Source organism: Tyto alba, unplaced genomic scaffold (genome assembly GCF_018691265.1).
Source record: "Tyto alba isolate M040663 unplaced genomic scaffold, T.alba_DEE_v4.0 Super-Scaffold_45, whole genome shotgun sequence".
Taxonomy (NCBI): Eukaryota; Metazoa; Chordata; class Aves; order Strigiformes; family Tytonidae; genus Tyto; species Tyto alba.
Window position 1 is genome coordinate 28,998,000 of NW_024881321.1, and position 23,366 is coordinate 29,021,365.

The following is a 23,366-nucleotide window of genomic DNA, read 5'->3' on the forward strand; positions in this document are numbered from 1 at the left end:
TATTGTCTTGAACTCAAAGGCCTACATTCATGATGAATACAAACTACTACTTTTCCAGTGGGATTTGCACGTGCAGCTTGGTGAAGTTTGGCAGGTTGTAGCACTTGGTACTGCTCAGGCTGTTCAGTAAATTATCCACCTTGTCTTATGATACAGCAGGTACAGCCTCAGTGTAGTATAACCTGTTACCCACACAAAAACCTTGTCTCCTACTTCTTCAACTTTATCACTCTTCCATAAAATGACCCTGTTCAAGTAGTCACTTATCTCCACAGGTTATCCCAACCCAGTACACTTCATTCTGCACTGTCTGGTGGTCTTTGGTAAGGTTAGCGTGAACTCTCTGGTCTGGCATACCTGATCTGTCAGAAAATACTCCCAGATGTATATAGAAGTTCCTATGAATTCTGCTTTCTGAGTGGAGTAAAATTCCCTCAGTCTGATGTCCTCTAGAAGATATTTGACTTTCAGTGAGTAAATCTGGCAGGGGGGAAGTCTGGGATGCCTCCTCCCTGCTCTACATAATGTTCAAAGCTCCTTCACAGATACTGTAGCTTTTCAAATCCGTAGTGTGCACGGTCTGCCATATAACCTGCGTGTGAAGCTTCCCTGTCTTTTCATTAAGCTCATTAACCATTCCACTGACTTCAGAAAGTTCCCACTCAAGAATTTTGGATCTCATTAGTGACTGACGGCAGTTCTCCAGACTCCCAGCATGGTTACCACCCTAGTGCGCCTCTCCTCTCAGCTCATGGCTAGGCACTGTTCTATCACCTCCATCACACCCAGCTGTGCCTCTCCAATACAGAAAAGCAGCAGGAAGCCGCAGGTCAGGGCTTCTTGGAGTAGAACTGAACGAGCGGCATCTGTCAGCACAGTTTTTAGTTACAGGCATCCCACTCCCCATGCTTTGGGCACAGGAACCAACCGCTATGCCCTTCCTGAGCTCTGTTTACAAGAAAGAGATGAACAAAGGATTTGTGAAAACTGTAGTCCACTACTGATGCTCATTACCAACAGGCTTGTAATTCTTTGCCTTACCCCACATTTTGGCCAGAGCAGTTCTCAGACACTGTGTCCTCTTAGCAGATACCTTCCTCTGCCAAGATAGCTTTGGCCAGCCCCCACTAGAGCACAGTTTGCCACTGACACGAACTTACTCCATTTTGCTGATTTTTGCCGGAAATCTGTCTTCATGCACTTTTAAAAATCTTCTCTGGCCTCTCAGACTATCATGGCTGTATTTCTGTGATATGTAGAGGATATGGAATCCATCAACAGGCATTTTAAACGTATGGTAGATCTCCTCATCTGGTAGAGCTGACATCTTAAGGACTCTGGACGCAGTTGACCTGTTACTATGCCTAGAGAGTGTGTTTAGATTTGTTTTGCTTTATCTTCTTTTCTTTATCCTTCTTTCCTCTACTCTACCTTCATCTCATTCTTAGCTTCTGAAGGTTGTAATAGATACGTGTCAAACCCTTCACCTGTAAGTCAGCATCAGAAAGTATTTTACAAGAGTCCGAGACACCTTTGCTCATTTTGTTTTTTTTTTTTCCCACACCGCCTACTACTCTGACAGAAACCTTACAGCATTCCTCCAGTATAATAAAATCGTTTCCCACCTCTCCCTTTCTTTTTAAACCATTTGTTAGAAGAGTTGTGAAGTTTAATAGATACTTAGATAAAGCTTCTGCTTTTCCAAGACTTGAATTTTCAATTTATCAGTCTATCTGAGTTTTAAAATGTCAATAAAGTTTCTTTGCATAATCTACAGTTCAACACACTTCTTGGGTCTAGACTGTTAGAAGGGGTCAAGGTAGTCCTTCTGATTTCTGCGATTTAATGAATGTCTTCCTTTCTTTCAAAACATGGAATAATTTTCAGTACTTTGTACTGTCTTCTTGTTTAACTGAGACAGACTGTAGAAGTTGGGCAATATCTATCAACACCAACATTGCTGCTGACTGCCTTGTGGCTGTATCTGAGCTCTCCCCAGGTACTTGTTCAAACCATCTTTGGTGCTGATACCTGCTTCTTCAGCGTAGTTTCTGGCAGCTTCCCATATTTTGGCTTCAAACTTGTTCCAGGTGAGAATGAGCATCTGACGTGGAAGACTTTCTGATAGCATTGCATTAGGAACATTTTTAATTCCTTAGAACTCTTTCAAAGGAATATCTTAACTACTTTTTACCTAAACACAGTTTTTAATCTGCTTTCACCAAACCCTGTTAGGATTTGAAGCAGAACAGCATTGATCTGCTGGGTTTACCAGCACGTTCTTCTCAACCCACTGTAGATTCTCCCTTCTACGCTTTGAATACCAAGGAGAAATGTATTCAAATGCATTCCTAGAGCATTATACGACCTGAGTTTAATGACCATTATACACACAGGAACAGAAACAGACACACACACGTCAAGAGACTCTTGCTAGGCTTGCTCTAACAAATTGCATCAGCTTGCTCCTGCCTTCCTCTTCCAAGGGAGCTCTAACTGACTCTAACTTTCAACACTCATGCTCCGAAGATGATTTGGCAACTGTTTTTTAGGTCTGAGGTAAATCACTAATATCATTTGCCTAGCTATTTCTCAAAGACAACTAGACAGTTTTTGTGTAACAACTCACTCCCCGCATCTACAGATGGAAAAAAAAACAACATCTTCCTTATCCTGCGGTTGACGTTCTCCCCCCAACCCCTATCAGATACCGCATTTTTAGCTAACAATCTTACTACAGATTTATGGTGAAATTACCATTAAGACACGTTAAGATGAAAGCAAATACATTTATTCGTTTATACATGGAAATCAGACAGCAATGTTACTGAAGTTCATACAAACCACAGGTGATAGAAAGGCAGGAAAATCATTTCAAGATCACATCCAAAAGGCCCTCCAGAACCTGTGACAAGCTGTAAACACCTAATCCACATAGTTGGAAATACACGCGGAGGAGGGGTGGGGTGTGCATGAGGGATACGGGGCTCGTTTGAAGCCGAGGTAGACGAGGACCCACGTAAAGGCATCCGCAGCCGGCTAATGCGTTGGATCCTACACCTTCACCCCTCAGACCCCCGCGTGCACCTGCCACGCGAACGTAGCGGTGAAATCCCTTAACGCGCAGTCTGCCCCCACGCGTGTGCCGCCTGCTGAGAGGCTTCTTTCCGTGTGTTTTGGTTTTGTTTTTTTTTTTTTTTTTTTTTCCCCGCCCTGCAAGGGAACGCGCGGGCTCCCCCCAGCAGGGCGCCAGCCGTTGGGCCCCACGCACACCCCACCGCCCCCTCCCCAACACCGCCCTCACGGGAGGGGGGGGGGGGGGGAGGAGGAGCGGGCAGGTGGGCGGAGCAGCGGCGCGACGTCACCGCGCAGGAGAGGGGAGACGCCTTGCAATCTCCCGCGCTTTCCCCTCCCCTCCCCCCACCGCCCTGCCCCGGCGCGGCCCCTCCCACCCCGCACCGCCCGACCGCGCCTTTGACCAATCCTGCCGCGATTGCCAGAGCCGCCCGCCAATGAAATCACCCTTCGGGGCGTTCCCCCGCCGGCGCGAACCAATGAGGCAAAGAGGAGACACCCCGCTCCCCTCCCCCCTCTCGCAGACAGGGTCGGTTGTTCAGCCGCTCACCGCCCCGAGTCGACTGGGACGTCATAGAGGAGGCAAGCCAATCGGGGGCGAGGCCCCGTTCTTGGAAGCCAATGGGAGCGCTCGGGAGGGCGGCCGGCGCGGCCAGCCCCAGGGGGGGAGCCGGCAGCAGAGCGCGGCGGCGGTGGCTCCGCCCCCTCCCCCCTCCGCTGGCGGCGAGGCCGGCGTTCCCCCTCCCCTCCCCCCCGCCTGCCTGTCCCCACCCGGCCGGCCTCGCTTCTCTTTCCCTTTCGCAGCAATGGCGGCGGCGGAGCAGGAGCAGCAGCAGTTCTACCTTCTCCTGGGCAACCTGCTCAGCCCAGACAATGCAGTCCGCAAGCAGGCCGAGGTAACGGGTCCGCCGCGCCCGGGCCCTGGGCGCCAGGCCGGCCTGTCAGACCTCCCAGACCTTGCCGGAGGGAGGGGGGGGGGGGGCAGGGAGGGAGGAGGCGGCGGCGGGGCCGGCCGAGCCCCACGTGTGAGCAGCGGCACCAGCTGCTTGCCGGGGCGGCCCGGGCCTTTTTTTTTCCCCACACCTCCCGCTCACCCTCACCCCACCCGCGCCGCCGCACGCGCACGTCGGCGCCGGTTCTCCGCGCGGGGAGCCGCGGCGTGGGCGAGGGCTCCGGCCGCGGGCGCGCGGGCGTGTGAGGGGTCGCGCGCCACCCCCCTCCCCCCCCCCCCCCCCCCCCCCCCCCCCACCGCGTGCTGGGCCGCCTCGTGTCCGCCTGGCCCGTGGGGATCCCACACACACCCCCCCCCCCATACCCACCCACACTCGGGGGGCTGTTTCTCCCCGTTGCCCACTGCGAGACGGGGCCCGGGCTGGCCGGTGTGAGGGGGCGCGGCCAAGGCTCGGAGCCGGCGGTAGGGCCGGTCCTCGGGGGCGCGGGGGGGGGGGGGGAGCCCCAAACGATGCGAGAGCGGGTGTCTGCCCTCCGTAGGGGCGGGGGGCGGGGGGCGGCTGCACTTGTAGCCCCGTTTGTGCGCTCCCGAAGCGGCCCCCGCGGAGGGTCTGAGCCCCCGCCCCGGCCCGCCGAGCTCCTCGCCCGCTGCCACACAGTAATTTGGTTTTTAACTTCGGAACGGGCCGTGTGTGTTCAAGTGTTTCGTCAGCTAAGAAATATTTCACTAAAAGAAGCGTTTTCAATATACCGAGCTTCTCTGTTATCAGCAAAAACTTTTCGGATGTGTTATTTCAGCTAAAATTCTTTGTGATGGCTAAGCCAAGTTAATTCTTTCTCTCTGTCATGCTTAAGACTCCATTGTCAAGCCTAGTGGGGAATCTCTCCCATTGATTTAAATACTAGCGTCTAGGTTTAGCGTGAATTCCCACTGCATGGCTGCATCGGGTCTTTTTATCGCTCTCATCACTTCAGCGGTCAGCAGAGTTCAGCACATTGTTTGGTGGAGAATAAAAAGTATTATTGTTCTTGATGCTGCAGTGAAAATTCCTAAAATATTATTTGGGAATGAGGAGGAGGGGGAGACACATTTTTTAGAAGGCTATCAGAGTTCAGTATTGATTATCGCAAACACTTTCTAGAGAAGCAGCAGGAATTATTCCCACATTCCAGAATGTAGAACTGGAATGGAGGCCATTCCCTGGGATCTAAATTTCTTTCTTTCCTCAACTGCCTCCATGTAACATAAGTTCATTTCTCACAAGTTTCTGAACTTTATTAAAATTGTAACAAAGCATATTTACTGGACAGCTGTGTTGTAATGCCTGTGAAATAAAACATTCTTGGAAAAGAAGTCTAAAACTTAGATTCTTACAACTGGCCTATTCTGTCAGAAACTTGCTTGGAACTGAGTTGGAGTTTCTTTAGTCTTCATAAATGTTATATATCCACTGTGGTCAGTCAGAATAAGTTGATTAAGTTAATTGTTGTGGTGGATTACTAAGCTTTTAAAGCCTGTTAATTTCATATACAAGTGGGTAGTATAACTTTTATTTATTTAACTGCACTGAATCTAGCATTGGTTTCTGGATATTTCCAAGGTATTTTTACGGTTTAGGATCATTCAGAGCAGAGGAGTCCTCAGGAGGTCTGTAGTGTGATCTCCTGCTCAAAGCAGTGTCAGCTATCAGGTCAAACGAGGTCACTCGGGGCTTTGTCCCATTGATTCTTGAAAGCTTCCAAGAATGGAGGCTGCACAGGCTCTCTGAGCAACCTGCTCCTGCTTGACTGTCCTTGTTAGAGCAAAGAGGTCTGAACCTCCCTTTTTCAATTTATGTTTGTTGTCTCTCATTCTTCCACCGTACACAGCGGTGAAGAACCCAGCTCAGTCGTCTTCGTGGTGGGTTAATGAGCTTGTACCTAGAAGCACAAATCTGTCTCTCCACAGTGTAGCTAGATTGACTTTAAGGTGTCTGTTTCTTGAAGTAAGATTTCTTTGGATTAAAGTATTGCATAGCCTTCAGAATATCTGCTTACTAAAATCATACGGAACTCATACTTGATCTTAAACATCTGCATAGTCCTGTCAGTTTTTTAAAGTGTACTTACTGTTGGAAGGCAATATTCAATACTATAGGGATTCACATAACTGCGGGTAAACTGAACAGTAGGTTTTCATTGGTGTGCAATGAAAACGGGTGAGGATGATAAATGGATAGACAAGGAAATAAAGGAGACAGACTTGGATTATTTCTAATAGGTCTGGTCATTGAAATTAGGATGCGGGGTGTTAACATTGGAGGCTAGACTTGATGGAAATGTAGAGTCATACCCTGTTTGGTTGGGTGTGTAAAGAAAGCTATAAAAAACGGAAGGGGGGGAAAGAAAATCTAATCACCTAAAGCCTGTTTTTATTTCAGTATCTATGTATATGGATTATGTATGTTCTAGCATAGTCGTAACTTCTTCTGACCAGTTTGCTGAAACATAGTTCATTCATTTCATCTCCCATTAAAAATTACCGGAATGTTGTCCGTTGACTATAGCAGCCTGTCTTTCTCTTATTTGTGTGTCTATCTTCTGATAGAGAAACTTTTATTTACTCTGTCTTGGTGATTTTATGCTCTTTTTTTAAAATAAATTTCTCAGGTTTGGAAGAACATGAGAAATGAGTGTAGATAATAGATATTTGCTTGCATGTATTCTGAAAGCTAGTTATGCTGTATGAGAAATGTCATGGTATGGTTTGGGTTGGAAGGGACCTTAAGGATGATCTAGTTCCAACCCCCCCGCCACAGGCAGGGGCACCTTCCCCCAGCCCAGGGTGCTCCCAGCCCCGTCCAACCTCGCCCTGAACCCTTCCAGGGAGGGGGCAGCCACAGCTGCTCTGGGCAACCTGTGCCAGGGTCTCACTGCCCTCACAGTAAAGAATTTCTTCCTAATATCTGATATAAATCTCCCCTCTTTCAGTGTAAAACCATCACCCCTCATCCTATCCCTACACTCCCAGACAAAGAGTCCCTCCCCATCTTGCCTGTAGACCCCTGTAAGTACTGGAAGGCTGCTATAAGTTCTCCCCAGAGCCTTCGCTGGGCTGAAGAACCCCAGCTCTCTGTCCTCATCAGGGAGCTGCCCCAGCCCCCTGGTCATCTTCATGGCCTTCTCTTGTACCTCTGGATAAGATGGCTGGGAAACTAATTGTAAAACTAAAAGAATACAGTGAAGATGTAGCAGGATCTGCGTATCTAGTTAGGGCGTAGCCAAGGCTGGTAGGAAGATGAGTGGAGCTGTCAAAGTAGTCCACCACTAGCACAGGGGGAAGGTTTTGGCCATATGTTCTGCTTACCCACCTTGCTCTGGTGTTCTTTAGCATCCTTTGAATCCAGTTTACTGAATTGCCTGAATTAGGCCAGGGAACAACTGTATAGGTTGCTGCTATTTCTAATGAGTTTAAACAACTCAAAATAGAATTTCATTGTTATCAGAATTGGCATGAGGGAAACCAGCTTTTATAGTGCTTCAGCTGTCCATGGAAGCATAGCTTCAGGTCCATGATGGGCCTGTGTTTAGGGAACCTTCTTGTTTCTCTATTTGTCTTTAGATTTGTATATAATAGTGCAATATAAGGATATATATATTCATGGACACAGTTAATCTGAGAAGACTTTCTGTTATGACCCTAAACCTCGTTTAATTTTGCAGTCTCCATTAAATGATTAGATTAAACTTAGGGATTCATTGGGGATTCAGAGTATCGCTGACTGTGAGCGTGTATTAGCAACTAGAGAGAATATGAAGTAAGAATTTACTTTGTGAATGAGGCCTAGTAGGAAATAGGTACAGAAAGTGGAGGATGATGATGTCTAATACTAAATGTGTGATGGGGAAACTGCTTTATTGAAAATAGCAGGTATCCTGTCAAGATGTATTAATTTGCTGGAGTATTAGAAAGAGCTTTTGCAATGGTAAGTATGGGAAATAGGCAGGCAGGGAACTTATTGAAATGAACCTAAGTTTTGTGTTGTAGTAGGCTTGTTCCTTGAGTTCAGGATGAGATAGTGAATATTTGGAAAGGGTGGAGTAATTTATCTTGAAGATTGTGTCTACAAAAAAATAACTCTTTCTGAGTTAGTAGAGGACTTTTTCTTAATGTTTTAAGTAGTTGTTCTTCAGCTTGTAATTCCCCTGCTCTTACCTACATAGGTTTAATAATTAGAAACAAGCATTTATAGTTTGAAAATGCTTGTGTACACCATGTTTTGGATAGCAGAAGTTATTTTGATGTGTGCTCGCCCTAGCTTCTAAGTAACAATCTAATTTAAAAAGCCATAATGGATGAACTGCACACCAGAAGTGTGTAAGACAACGTAACTGAACTTCTCATCAAACTTTCCATTTTACTAAGAGGATTTCTCTAAGAGAGAGACTAAACAGTCCCTTGCTGAAATTCAGGCAGGAGTTTAAAAATGAAAATTTCTTATTTAAAAACATGTAGTTGAGATGTGTGACTGCCACATGATGTTGTAAAGGCCATAAAAAAGTTCAAAAAAAGAACTGAACAAGTTTTTGGGCTATACATTTGTCAGTGGTTATCGACCTGTTGGTCATAGCTCAGTCTCAGGCTTCAGAAGTTCTTATTCCTTTGATGTGATAGAAGCTATGGTGGATTCCCAGGAGGATATATGTTCTGTATATGTTCTTAACTCATCTTGTATGTGGCCAGTAATGCATATGTAGATCATACCAACATGGGAGGTCTTATTAGGTAACTAAGATTTTACTCACGATTTTAAAATAAGTCAGAAATATTTATTTTGATAGGTTTAATTTTTTTGCTGTTATTTTTTAGTAATCGGATGGATACTGGAGTTGCTTTAAAAGGAAAGTCAATTCATATTAATGCTTAACACATGCTTTCTAGTAATTGTTTACAATAAGCTACATCTCTTTTTTATGCAGGAGACGTATGAGAATATTCCAGGTCAATCTAAGATCACGTTCCTCCTACAAGCAATCAGGAATACTGCTGCTGCTGAGGAGGTATGTCTCAGTAATCTTTGAATTTGGTAGATTTTCAAGGGAACTTGGAGAAGGGGGGATGAAATCAGTGCCAGTCATTTTGGGATAAATGAACAAGTTGTGCATTAACTGAATAATCTTAATTTACTGCACATTTGTAGAGGGACCACTGGTCTAGTTTGTTGCATGTCAAGTTCACTAGCTGAGACTTTCATGGAGGATATTTCATTTCAAAAGTAGTCTTTCATAAGTGACTGCTTAGATCCCCATTGTTTTCTGGTTGTGTGTTTTACTTAATGAATGGATTCTTTCCTTCAAATGTGTAATTAATGCATGACTGTTACTGTGATGTTCCTTCAAGTTACAGCTGAGAAATGCTTTCCCTTTTGGGGTCCTGTGTCTAAATGTGTTAAACTTACATATTGTCTCAAACTTCTTGTGCTTCTCAAATTGGAATTGGTGGGAGATAAGATAGCAGTTGTTTTGCATGCTTTATTCAAATAGCTTTTGTATTTTGTCCTATTTGGAGAGAATAGGCTCATTAAGTCATCTAGCAGCATTATAGAATGAATGGAGAGTGGTCTAAGCACTATATAAGATTTTTCTGTGGGCATACAGTAAGTGTGTCTTTTAGTTATTCCTTAGTTTTGTAAAGGCTCACACGCTTTAGCAATTAGGTGTAGTGCTTATTGGTAAAACTATTATTCATTTGAACATGCAGTGAAGAACTACTAAGCTTTCAAGATATTACAAACTTCAAAGTCACTTAAAAGTAAAAACGTTTGACTTTTTGTTTTTCAAATCTAGAGTTTCACTGAACAATGGAAAGATGTAGCATGTAGAATTTCTGAACAATATTATAAGGAGGGTGTAAGTGTGTTGTTTCTCTCTGGATAATGATCTCTTATGGTAGACTGTATTCGATTTAGAGGTAGATGCTATTTGTGCTTTTTAATGCTCAGTAAGTATCAGCTTACTAATACTGATGCTTATCTACCTACAAAGCAGTGTTCTTCTGACAGAATCCTTCAATACTATACTAGCAACTGGTTGTGTAAGAGCTACATAGTTTTTCCTCTGGTCTGAGATGTTTCAAATGATAGAAAGCTGTAGAGGAGTCTCTCCTGTATTTCAATTTGCCATGAAAAGTAAGATCTACTGCTGCCACTTTTTCATCAGAATGGTATCATATAAAATAATCAGAATAATTGGATAATAATATGCCCTAGAAGTTGTAGCTGCATTGTACATACTTCTGTTTCGAATACATTTGATAAGTCATGCTTGTGTAAATAAATACTTGCTCCATGTATTTACTGATTTTATTCATTAACATCAACTAAGGAAATAGCCCAGTCTAAAACTTGTTCAGAATCTTACCAGTGGCTTGGCTTCCATCCAACTTGCTCAAGTGCAGAGAAACTTTTCACCTGTAGAAGTTACTTTTACCAAAGACATCAGAGGTTAACATTTGTAGAATAGCTTGACATTTAACTCCACCAGTGGATAAATCAAAGAAAGGTTTAAATGTTACCTCACAACTCAACTAGGCATTAGGTGCTGAACTCAAACATCCTGATTAATAAAACCTGTGAACAACTTCTTTTCCCTATAAATCCAAATACATGGCAGCCTAATTAGAGCCTAAGTGAAGTCATCCCCGTTCTCATGCTTGATCTAAACATTGCATGTAAACATGCAGGGAAACATTCAGTGTGTGTTCAGTATGGTTGCTGGTATCAACAGCTAGGCATTTTGTGTCTGCATATGTTTTACCAAGATCCAAATGTTGGACAGGATAGTGCATATGTCACCAGTGGATGGGGCTTTGGGCCTGGTATGTGTCCTCTGAGCACATTGAATGTGCTGGTACCACTGAATACAAGCTGCTGGAAGAAGCCTTAGAACTTTAAACATCCCTTGCCCAGGCTATGGCAAAGCTGGGTTCTGATCCCTCTTCGTCCTAAAGCCTCTGTATTGCTTTACCCCCATCTCAGGAAAACTTGGCTGAAGAAAATGCTCCGTGCTCTTTGCAGGAGCTGGGCTGCTGTATTGTAGAGAATACAAGATTCTTAGGACTATTTGGACAGAAGCTGGGGGAATCCTGACTACAACCTGGTAGTTTTGACATTTAAATGGAGAAACAGGTATTCGACTCCTAGTCCCAGGACCCCGTGCATTTGCCATTGAAAAAAAAATTAAGCTAGGTCAGAAATAACTCTTTTAAAAACTAACTGTATAACTGGTTTTCCCCTAACCAAATGCATAAACTGTGAAAATAATCACCTTTTCCCCCTGTTCTCATTTCATACTTTCCTGATAGCAGAGTAACACTGTTCACAGAAGTAGAGGAAAGTGTCTGAGTTAGCAGTTAGAACACTTCTGTGCCAGATGGCTATGTGAATTTGTACACCTCAGGCTGAGGAGGGGCTTGAACCCAGGTCTCCAACTTTCTGAACACTTAGTCTCACTGTTACAAAGTTAGGGCTCTACTTCCTATGCAACTGCATTTTAAAGGGTTGAACATAAAGGTGGTATATTTTCACAGTTTATCTGATCATTTTTATTCTCAGAATGTGTCTCAGGTGTTAGAGGCTGTTTCTTTGCAGTTTTAATGTACCACCTAAATCTTAGAGAGGAACAGAAGGTCTGCATTTTCCTCTGCATTTGATTTCTTCCTGATTAACTCTAGATTGGCCCTGTGAAATACAGTAACAAATGCTGTGTAAAACTGTTTCTGCTGTACTCACAGCCCTTTTTGAGGGCTCTGACCTTTTCCTTTCCCCCTCTCCATATTGTCACATGAAGGGGTTGCATTTTTTAGTCTGAAAACTACTGCTGTGGACAGCACTACTCCTGTTCAGCATTTGGAGAGGAAGGCAGGCAGCCCGTGGACTTCTGATGCCCAACAGTTCTGCCTTTGAGTTGTGCATGGACCTTAGGCACTGTGCACTTTGAATTCCACATGGGACTGGATCCCCAAATGAGGCTGTGCAAGTTTGTCTTTGGATCACATTCAAAGTATTGGTTGCTTCCATTCATTCATGTTTTCCTCCTTGAGGACTGAAAAGGAACAGTAAAACAAAAGTAAAAATGACTGTGATTGTGCTGCATGAGATAGTCAGTCTTTTTCTTACAAAATAGGTAGGATTACATGGACACTTTGAATGCCAGTGGAGAACATGGTATCCCAGATTTCTGCACATGATTCTTCTGCTGCCCTGTACAGCAAGTTGGTTTTATTCTTGTCTCTTGGTTCCATCATCCGTAAAATCCTAGCACATTTTTAAAGCACTGTAAATGGTATTCATAAGAAGCAGTATGTTGAAATTTTAGTATTATGACTACTTTTTGTGTTAATACCTTTGACATTCCGATCGTATGTGAGCATCTCTGTAAGTTAGACATGCAGAATAATGCATTGCTAGGAGAGAATTCCACTTTTTTATGCTTCGTTGGTAGATGGATGTTCTTCTTTGGGGATGTACACTTTATATTGTTCCTGTTCTCATTGAACACTATAGCTGCTAAGTTGCAGGATTTTAAAATGGTTGTTTAAGTACATATCTTGTAATACTTAAATACAAAAGAGCATTTGGTGCGTGTGAAAGATGCATACTTTCTTCCTTAAAGCAGAAGAAACAGCCCCAGAGCTGCCATTAATCCAGCCATGTTTATCATAACTAAATTGTCAACGGTAATTTTCATATATAGCTGAATGTTTTCTGAGGAAAATAGGCCATTTATTATTAGAAGTCCACTTCTTCCTTGTCACTCCTTCAAGTATTTGAATTTGCTTTGGGGAATTTGGGAATTTTTTTTCTAAGCTAGTAACAATAACCAGGAACTAGTTTGTGTAGTGCTGATTTCGTGTCTTTCTGTATACGTTGTTACTTGTGTTTTTTACTTTGTAGTCAGTCTGTGTTTGTCAGTCTCCTGCTCTTTTAAATTAAGTTCTTCAGAAGTGGAAATTGTTATCTTTGAAACTATGTGCTTTATGAAAACAAGCTCTCTTCCCTATCTGGCCACCTATTATTACTTCAGGAAAGGAATGAATATGATGTGAGTTCAGTCATTATCAGATGTCAGGTAATATGCACAGAAACACGATGCCCTGAGTAAAGGAAGACATTGCATCAGCATGTGCCTTGTTTAGTCCCAGCACACTTGCTCCTCAGTCAAGGCATCTCCTATGTAAGTTCACCATATTAAGGAGCAGCAATTTAACCTTTCACAATATTAGTGCTTCTAGGGATGGGAGAAGGGAAGATACCATTATGTTGTGGTGCCATTAAAGTTTTTGGACACATTGTTAGTGAGATTCGTGGGATTCCCAGAGGCAGTGGGGTAAGAATCTTTCTCCTTCCTCACTTTTATTCCCTATGCGATGACCTACCTGTTGCTAGAGGACCTTGGCTTATGGTGGCAGGTGGGCACTGTGACCCTCTTTGTTCACCTGCTGTCTTCCTTAGATGATCTAGGGAAGATCTACTAATCCTGCCTATATGGTAGCTTTGGTCCACACTGGAGCTGTTAAAGGAGGAGGAGATAAGGAATGATCCAGAATAAGATCCAGTTCTAGTCCTTCCCTTGTGCAAGGATAGAGACACTGTGTGTGCACTACTTTTCAGCTGTAGAGAAGAGAGCTGAGTAGATTGGGAAAAGGCACAGTGAGTCTGGAGACTGCAGAACATAACAAGAATAGTGTCTTGGGTGATGTTCTGTAGCAATACCTGATTTTTACAGGGTATGTTCGAAGTTGAGAATTTGCAGCAGTTTGTGTTTCTCACCTATAGGTTATGCTGTAGCAATATAATTGAGAGATCTTTTGGAAATCAGACTTTGTTAGTTCTACTGCTTATTGAACATTTTTGAATTCCAAAGGCTGTTTATGAGTGAAACTGTTTTTCATTCAAGTACGTGTTAAATAAGAATATACTAGGAAAAAAAAATAGAGTGCACGTTGCATTGAATTATTTCTTGTGGGGATTCAACATGTATAAAGTTTTGTTACACTTTAAACTCAAGTTTATGGGGTGATTTTTAATTAGTTGGGCTGTCTAGAAACACTGGTTAGTGAACATCCTATTTATTAGGTTATTCAGAATGCTTCCTGTGTCGTTGTGCCTCTACTGCATGTGTTACTCTATTATTTTGATTTACCCATATTTTTTGTTTCTAGTTCTTGTATAATTGTAAATAAATACAGATACGTAAATGATACTGTTGTAGAATTGCTGCATGCAAGCAGGAAACATAGAAGATTGTAATACATAATATTGAAGTTCCTATGCTCAAATTAAATTTTAAAGAAAAATGTTTCATCGTAGGTCTGCAAAAAGCAGAAAGCTTTGTGTTTGAGGTTTTGTTTGTTGTGGGTTTTTTTTTTGCTTTCCAGAGTATAGTTTTATTTGCAAAAATCTAACTCTGGGTTCCTGAATCTTTAGAGTGAAGCTTGGTTGTTTGAGAAAGTGAAGGAGGGTTTACAGGTTAATTGTCTGACAGAGTTGTCCCATTAAGTCACTTGTTAATCCAAAAAAACCCATCTGGATTATAATTACCTCAGCAGGCTGTTTAAAATAGAAAGAAGACATGCTTTAAACATCTTTCAGTAATGCAGCTAAGTCCTTAACTTGCCACAAAATATGTCCAAGGTTCAGCTCTAGAAAAAAATTGAATACCTCATGCTTATTTCTTCAAAGAGCTGTAATTGTCAGAAACATGTTTGTAAGCTGATGTTACTTTCCTGTGTTTTTACTTACTATCATAATTGTCATCTGTTGCTTGAGAGGTATTCCATTCACCACACAAGTCTACACAGTGAAAACTGATCATTTGGAAGCATGATGTCAGTCATCTTTCCTCATAAGAGCATCATTATCATATCAAAACACTTTAACATACATGCTTTCTTATTCCATAGGCTAGACAAATGGCAGCTGTCCTTCTACGACGTCTTTTGTCTTCTGCTTTTGAAGAAGTTTATCCAGCTCTTTCACCTGATGATCAAACCTCTATCAAAAGTGGATTGCTGTTGATTATTCAGCTGGAAACACAGTCTAGTATGAGGAAAAAAATCTGTGATATAGTTGCTGAATTGGCCAGGAACTTAATAGGTACTTTATATAAGATGATATTGTGGTAAAATGTTTATGTATTGATAGTAATTGTATTTTTATCACTTGTTCTCTTGTGTAGATGTTTGCATGTGATGTACTGATTTCATGGTTTAAAACAAAACCTAATTAAGTTATCCTTGATCAGATAAAAATAAGATTCTTTAACTCTGCTTATTAAATTGCTTGAGTTTAGGTGAGATTATAAAAAGGTTTAGTAATCCAATTTTGTTTAAATTCTCATGAACATTATGCTGAACATCTGCATCAGTTTCTTTTTTGAGTGCTGTTACGTAACAGTAAATAGAGATGATCTGTTCCTGAGTGCCTTTAGAGGTAACACTTAGGCCATATTTTACACTGCAACTTGGACACGTCTTCTGATAAGCTTTTTTGAAACTAGTTTTAGTAGTGATGACTGGTTGCCCTGCACAATTGAGATCTAACCACTCTTATTTTTGCTTATGATAAAACTTTGTTATGTTTAACCTAGATGAAGATGGCAACAACCAGTGGCCAGAAGTTCTGAAATTCTTATTTGACTCTGTCAGCTCTCAGAACGTGGGACTGCGTGAGGCTGCTCTACATATTTTCTGGTAAGGTTTCAGACTTTGCTATGTTTTTGCAGGTTAGTCAAGTCATGTCTGTAAAAATGTAAGGAAAAACTGTCACAACTTAATTAACAAGTAATCATATATATTTATTCTTTTTTATTGAGGTTTACTTAACTCTTGCGTGTACAGTTCCAATCTATATAGCTTAAACAGTGAATATGTGTGAAATAATCCTTATGGTTAAACTGTATGAATTTTTATTAGTGTTTTGGTCTTTTCTCATCCTTAGGAATTTTCCTGGTATTTTTGGGAATCAACAGCAACATTATTTGGAGGTCATTAAGAGAATGCTGGTTCAGTGTATGCAAGATCAAGAGCATCCATCAGTAAGACCTTTGTTTTTGGTTTTTGGTTTTGTGGGTTTTTTGATTATTTTTTTTTTATTATTATTATGTCCTGAGCATAGAAACTTAGTATAGTAGTCTCAAATGCAAAGGTTAAACCATAGATTCTCACTAGAGAATTGCGTTACCTGAAACTGATGTACCTCTGGAGTTTTGACCATGCTTACTGCAAAACAAAAGGGTCAAACCTTTTCATGGTCCTAAAGCTGACTGGCTGGCTCATCTCTACTGCTTAGGCCCCGACTCTTCCCTAGTGGTTATGCTTGGAGAAACCTAGTTGTAGTGGCCCAAAGCAGAGTCAGGGGTTTTAGCCAGCCACATAAGGGGTCCGAAACTCCTTGTTGAGCTCTCTTTCTGGACCTTGTGTCTAACAGTACAGATATGTACACAGTATGTTTCAAAACTCTGAATACATGACAGCTCCTTGAACTCCTTGTGCATGCTTTGCTGTAATGGCATGTTAGCAAGCCTTGCTCTTCTGGAAGGCTTCAGATTTATTGATTCATGCAGAGAATTGTACTTTGAAAATATTTCTCTTGTGAAAAATGCTGGGCAAGGATAGGAAACCCTGCTGTGGTATATGGGTTCAGTTTGCTGCTCCCCCATGGATTACTTTTTCTGACCTTTGAAAGTCAACTGAGTAACATTTTCTAAAGTACCACAAGTCATGCCTTTAAGAAAGCATGTTTTAAACACTGAGATCACACTTTTTGAAAAATGGGACTTTGTCACTTGCATACACATTTGAAATTGGGATGGAAGTTGAAAACAATAGTGTTTTTCTTTTTTTCTTTCATTAGAAAAAACAAACCCAAACAAACAAACAAACAAAAAAAAAAACCACAAAAAAACCCCAAACAAAACCAAAACTAGGGAATACTTGCCACCTCATAATATGATAAACTTTTTTTGTATCATGGAGAACATAGATGCTGAAGGTCTTCGTTACTGCTTTACCTTAATTTGAAATAAGATTTGAGATCCCATGTTAGAAACTAATTGCTGTATCTATTAGGAAAATGTAAAAAGGAGATGATAATACAAAATGTATTCTCATAATAGGCCTAATGTTAAAAGAGAACAAAGGTGTGTTCTATTACCAGTTCTTCATGTTTCTTTCTCCAATCCTGCCTGTTTTCTAGATCAAGACGCTGTCTGCTAGAGCTGCAGCTGCATTTGTGCTTGCTAATGAGCACAATCTTCCCCTTCTTAAACATTTTGCAGACTTGCTACCAGGAATCTTGCAGGTAAGAAACCACACAAGTAACACTTAATGAGCTGTTACTATCTGTATTGACTGCATCCAAACATAAATTATTGGTCTGCAAATTTGTGTAACATATGAATTTTTGCTGAGACATGGGTTAACTACATCTTAGCCTGACATCAGTCACCAGCAAGATACAGTGGAAACCAGTAGGGAATTCTGTAAACACAAGCTAATTTATAGGGTTTTAAGGAAAGTAGTTCAATGCTGATTAATTTATACAGCATTACCTAGGTAAATGAGTTTAAATTCTTCATAAAGTATTTAACTCAAAATCATACAGGTTTCAAATTAGCCATGATATTGAAATAATATAGTTTAAATAAGGGTTACCCTGGGATTTCAAGTAATCAGTAATTGGGAAATTCATTGACCTGTTATATCCTGTATCTCTTCAGTTTAGAGAAAAGCAAGGAATTATTATGAACAAAGATTCTCAGAGTAAGAACAACAGTCTGGACAAATTACATTTATTGTTTGATAAATTAGGAACTTGCAAACAAAATGCCTTTTTAAGCTTCATGTAGTTTCTGAGTCTGGATTAGATTTTAGGATGTATGAATTTGAGCAGAAGTTGAAATTCTAATGTAAGGTTGTTTACTTTTGTGGGAAACCTATTGTAAACCAAGCCTGAGACAAAAATGATTTGAGCTCTGAAGGATGACAATTTCACAATACAGTTGCCTTTCTAGATCAGGAAAAAGTGGAGATAACCAAGTACCTGTGATAACAGTGGTAGTACATTTTTGGTGTTTTGGATAAATTTAGGTTAAAGACTGACTTCTTGCTCCAGTCAGTAAAGAAGGTTCCTGTTGACGGTGTAAGCTATAAACCTTGTCTGAGTGTGCTTTGTGGCAAGCTGAGGAAAAATTGTGCCAAGTTTACTGGCTTCTGCAAGCAATGAAATTCTGCTTGATCTTAAATGGTAATTGAGAGAAATTTATTAAGATCAACTGAACTTGAAAATGGGCTCTAGCGTGCACAAGATAAGTATTTCGATATTGAGGTCACTATTTAGTGGTTAGTCCCTGTCTGTGACTTTGGCAATAACAATTGTATTGTTCAAAAATTGTAACTGGCTGAGAGTACCATGTCTGCTGAGTACTGTATGAGAGGGAGTGAGACAGGATTTGGGGTGGGCATGCCATTTGTCTTGATGTTTGGCAATTAAATAGCATGCTGTTTTTTAAACTTCAGACTAATAGCCCGCTTTGTGATATAAATTTCAATGCTACTATTTTAGGCTGTGAAAACACATGCAATTGGCTTGCATCTTCAAGCTTTATATGCAAATACAGAGCACAGAACTATGCTACAAAGTCTGTCTTTGTAAAGTACTTATTGTGGGAACGACTTGATTTTCTGGCTGTGGTAACACAAGATGGCTATGAAGATCTGAGTTTATAAATAGGAGATGCGATGTGTTAGAATAGTGGTGAGTGACCTTTGGAGACAGTTGGATGCTTTTTTTGTTGCTGTTGAAGTTCATTTTGTTGAAATATTGGCGTGGTAAAAAAGCTAAAAATAAAATTCTGACTTAGCAGTTCAGTCCTTTCAGTATGATATCTGTAATGGTTATGCTGGAAGTTGAACTATCAGAACTAATAATTGAAACTTTTATCCAAGAGATTTATCTTGCAGTGTAGGTAAAAGCAGCTGGAACTTCAACTGACTTCAGTGGTGGTTGGTGTTCGATGCTACAGAAAAGTGCCTCTGCCTTTTAGGGCTTATCGTGTGCTTTGAAATTCTTCCTTCAGAAACCTAGTCTTGCTTTAAAAAACTATCAAAGTTGCAGTGGGTATAAAATAGAGTTTTAAAGAAACTTACATTAAATATTGCATTATTCTTTGCCAGAATCAGAGGACAAGTGGTAACTATTGTGGTAACTAATAGTCTAGAAGCCCTTAACCAAGATAGTTCTTTTTTTTTTTCCCCAGAACATTTCTGATACTAGAAGATGCTGCTTCGATGTTAAAAGTGTAGGCTGTTTGAGTGACATTATCAAAACTGTTGGATTCTAGACTTAAATATTAAAACCACCTAACTATTCACTCTTAAAAATGTTTCTAGATTAGGAAGACATCAAGTACTTAGCTAATGAAAATTCATTTCAAAACCTCAGAAGTGTGTTTAAAGACTTTTTTTCTTTGGAGGTTTGGGTTTTTGTGTCCTACTTAGAAGAGTTTTAACACTATTGAATAGCTGTGTGCTGTTTTGGTACTAGAGTATCAACCTGATCAGTTAAAAGTAAGTTTTAAATTACTTTTCAGAATGTGGTTATGGGTTAGGAAAGATACTTGCAAAAAGCTTGATTTCTTTTTCTCTTTCCTTCATCCTGTGACTGAAGGCTTTAATTAAAACCTTTCAGGTCTGCTTTAATTTGATGGCTCTCCAGAGTTGTCTGGAAAAAATAAATTATTTAATCTTGAGATTCCTGGTGTTTGTAAGCTATTGAAAGATGCTTTTGTGTAAGAGGTTTAAAATGAGTTAGGCTCATTTTCCTTCTTTTGGGCAGAGTTACTTTGAGGATCTTTTCTTTATTTAAAATGGATTTTGAAGTTGTGCTTGTCAAAACATAATGTGTGGTTTTGCATGTTGGTGCCTCTGATGTGTGACCTTAATTTTTTCTGAATGTCTGCCTACTGTGTTAGATTTGAACTAATAATGGTCAAAATTGATGGCATATAATGTTGTGAGCCATAACTTGCAGAAATCTTGTAGTTTTGGACCCTGCATATTAACTCTTTGTAGTTGTTTATGGACTGATGCACACCGGCCACCGTAGCAGGGTCTGACCCTAGGATCCCACTGAAAATGCAAAGTCCAAGTGAAGGCTTCTAATTAGTCTTTTATTAGTTGTCAGGTCACAGCTTGAGCTGAGTGCCTCCCGAGAGGGACCCCTGCTCCAATTCATACCTCTCAATTATACCCACACCACCCATCACCCAATCCCCAAGTCCAATCGCTTAATTCTGGTCAGTGGTCTCTTGATTTCTTACTGGGTTTTCACTGTTGCTGGGCTGGCCTTCTTAAGTTACTTCATTCTCCTGGAATTGTCTCCTTGATCTTCCTTCATTCTGCTCACATCTGCTGGATTCGGCTAGTTCTTTGTTAGCAGCATTAGTTTTATCAAAAAGTTTACTTGGTCAGTTCTTGTGACCTAGGGCTTCAACTGCTTTAGCTACTAAGAGACAGGGATACAGTTAATCAAATTCTTCTATAACAGTGGTCTCATTCACTGTATTGTTTATTTTTATTTGGTCTTATCTTCATGTCATCTCTTTATAGGCTGTAAATGATTCCTGCTACCAAAACGATGATTCTGTCCTGAAATCCCTTGTAGAAATTGCAGATTCTGTTCCCAAGTATTTACGACCACATTTGGAACCTACGTTACAACTAAGTCTGAAGGTAAAGTTAGGAATTTAAAAAAAAAAAAACAAAAAAAAAAAACAAAAAAAAACACTCTTACCATCCCAAAACTGCTGTTCTAACCATTTGCTCCAATCTTCTGGATTGTAGTTGTGTGCAGATGCCAATCTCAGTAACATGCAGCGTCAGTTGGCGCTTGAAGTAATTGTGACCTTGTCAGAAACTGCTGCTGCTATGTTGAGAAGGCATACAAACATTGTTGCACAAGCCAGTAAGTATTTTACTCGTTTTTTTTTTTTGTTGTTGGTGAAACAATTTGCCTTCCTTTACAGTGTTAAACTGACTTTGCAGATGGCCAGTGGTAAAACCATGTCTAACTTGGAGTTTGCTGGTGCTGATAACTTTAGGTGACACTGAATTGAGTTTTCTTATGGAGAAAACCCCTTGTTATGATGACTCTTCATAAATTAATCTGTGTTTATGCAGCCACCAACAATTTGAATAAAAGTACAGTAGACTCTTCATTAGGTGTTTCCAAGGAAAATACTGTTTTCATGCTTTTCTGCTGGCTTTGGAAACTTATACTGTAAAAAAAAAAAAAAGAGAAAAAGTTGATGCATTTAGTTCTGAAGTTCTACGTTTGAAGTTTGGTATGTAGGCCAGATACAGTGGTGCTGGCAACTGAAGACTGAAGGAATTCAGCATGCATGTTGAGTTTTAGTGTTGAGTTAAAGCTGTGAATTAAAAATCAGATGCATATGTAAATACTTAGAGATAGTCTAATTAGTTTATTTAACATGCAGATTGTAAATTCTTTGGATAGATACTTTTTTATTAATGTATTATTATATGAGATATTAAAAATAGCTGTCCCTGGACAGACTCGCCCCAGCAGCAGTACTGTATGAACTGGTATTTCTCTGCCTTTTGAACCATTTTTGTGAGTAGATCAGGGCACTGACACAGCAGCATAGCCCGCTTTTTGGAAGGATTTTTTTTTTCCTGCCTTGTTACATTTGTATTTGTCTAGATACTTGCTTGTTTTTTGGAACTTGCATAAAGGCAATCTGTTAAAAGGCAAATTTTTTTAACTTGTGTGCTCGGACTGGGGAAAGTTGTCTGTATACATGTCACTAAATTAATCATAAAACTGCTGGAAAATGTTGTAAACTGGATCTACTTGGCTTCAGTGTTTAAACTACTGAGTAGAAGTTTTGCTTACTTGTAGAATAGGTTTTCAAAGAACAGGTTCTTTTAGAATATATTTTGAAATTTGAAAATGTTTAGAGTGCTGTTTTCACTATCCTGTAGCTTGTTGGGAATTTTAGCGCTTGACACTTGTCCCCCAATCATTACAAGCTTCTTATCTGGTCAGGCAGCATGGTGGAGTAGTACCTCATATCTCTTTAGAATGTATTACTTTTATATTGGGTTGCTAGTTGCTGTTTAGGAATTAAATATTTATATTAAGATAAGGCACACTGTGGGAATGAAATGCCTTTGGTTTGCAGCCTGTTGTAAAATTGCTCTTAATGAATCACTGAGGTGAAAAACATTTATTTTGCAGAGCTAGTGAAACAGTTATGTTCAGCAAATGGTAAAAAGGTGGCTAAAACTGATTGCTTTTGTCTTGGTTTTGTGCCTTCATTAAAGGGCTTTCTGTTTTCACTACAAAGTTGCTAGATCACTTGATCCTCACAACTAGAACTGGGTCTTAGGCAAAACTGTCATCTTGTGCTGGTTTTACTGAACATGACGCTGATTTAGGAGTAACTGTGTGTTCTGTGGACCAGTTATCTGCTCAGAATTTGGATATTTGGATTCAGACTTCCCTCCCTGAGCTCAGAATTCAAGATGGCAGAGTGTTTTATTGCTTTTTCCCTAGAAATTGGAGCTGCAGCCTATTTTTGGCTGTAGTTTTGCTTGGTCTCCAGAAAATTGAGAGTCATGGCATGTTCTGACAAGAAGCAGACTTAGTAGGCTCATCCTTAACTTGTTTGTAAACAGTCTATATATTTGCAATAATTAAGTTTTAGGGCTTTTTGGGACAGTGTTGAAACTTTAATGTAGAACTCTACATTTAAAAAAAAATTATCTGTGAAACTATACTTACTGGCAACGACATTCACATTAAACATAAGTAACAGCATGTTTACAAGCTTTTGCAGGTTCTGGTTATGATGATGGCCAGACAGCTTTGGATGGCGGTTTGTTCTCAGCCTTGCTTGTTAGTAGCAATGAACACTATGACATCAGTTTTTGGAACTGCATAGCATTTGTGGCAGATGATGGTTGACTTCCCTGCTTCAGAGGTGTGATGATACATCATTTTCACATCTGTGCTTATGAGTGTGTCTGAAAAGCTCCTGGGCTATAATACTTTTTTTTTTTTGAGGAAATTGTTATCAGTGACTAGTGAGTATGTAGAATTCTGACATGTGGGCATCATGCTAGAGTTCATAGTGTCCATTAAGTTATCTTAAAATGTATATAAAATCATTCTGAAGGTTTTTGCAGCCATGGTATAATCTCTGGCTGAAGTTACATAGCCACATCAAGCAAATCATTCCATAATTTGATCTTTTCTTGATAATTCCCCCACAATGCT

The 23,366-nt window shown here is 40.6% G+C and overlaps 1 protein-coding gene across 1 annotated transcript in view; it reads left to right on the forward strand.

Annotated features, from left to right (window-relative positions):
* The first annotated feature begins 3,767 nt into the window (after positions 1 to 3,767).
* Positions 3,768 to 23,366, forward strand: part of IPO5 (importin 5) — a 46,128-nt gene continuing 26,529 nt past the window's right edge. The window contains exons 1-8 of the mRNA XM_032997063.2: positions 3,768 to 3,971; positions 8,986 to 9,066; positions 14,969 to 15,161; positions 15,655 to 15,757; positions 16,005 to 16,101; positions 17,262 to 17,366; positions 20,675 to 20,797; positions 20,909 to 21,029. Coding sequence (XP_032852954.2) covers positions 3,882 to 3,971; positions 8,986 to 9,066; positions 14,969 to 15,161; positions 15,655 to 15,757; positions 16,005 to 16,101; positions 17,262 to 17,366; positions 20,675 to 20,797; positions 20,909 to 21,029 — 913 coding nt within the window. The 5' untranslated portion in view covers positions 3,768 to 3,881. The remainder of the gene's footprint in view (positions 3,972 to 8,985; positions 9,067 to 14,968; positions 15,162 to 15,654; positions 15,758 to 16,004; positions 16,102 to 17,261; positions 17,367 to 20,674; positions 20,798 to 20,908; positions 21,030 to 23,366) is intronic.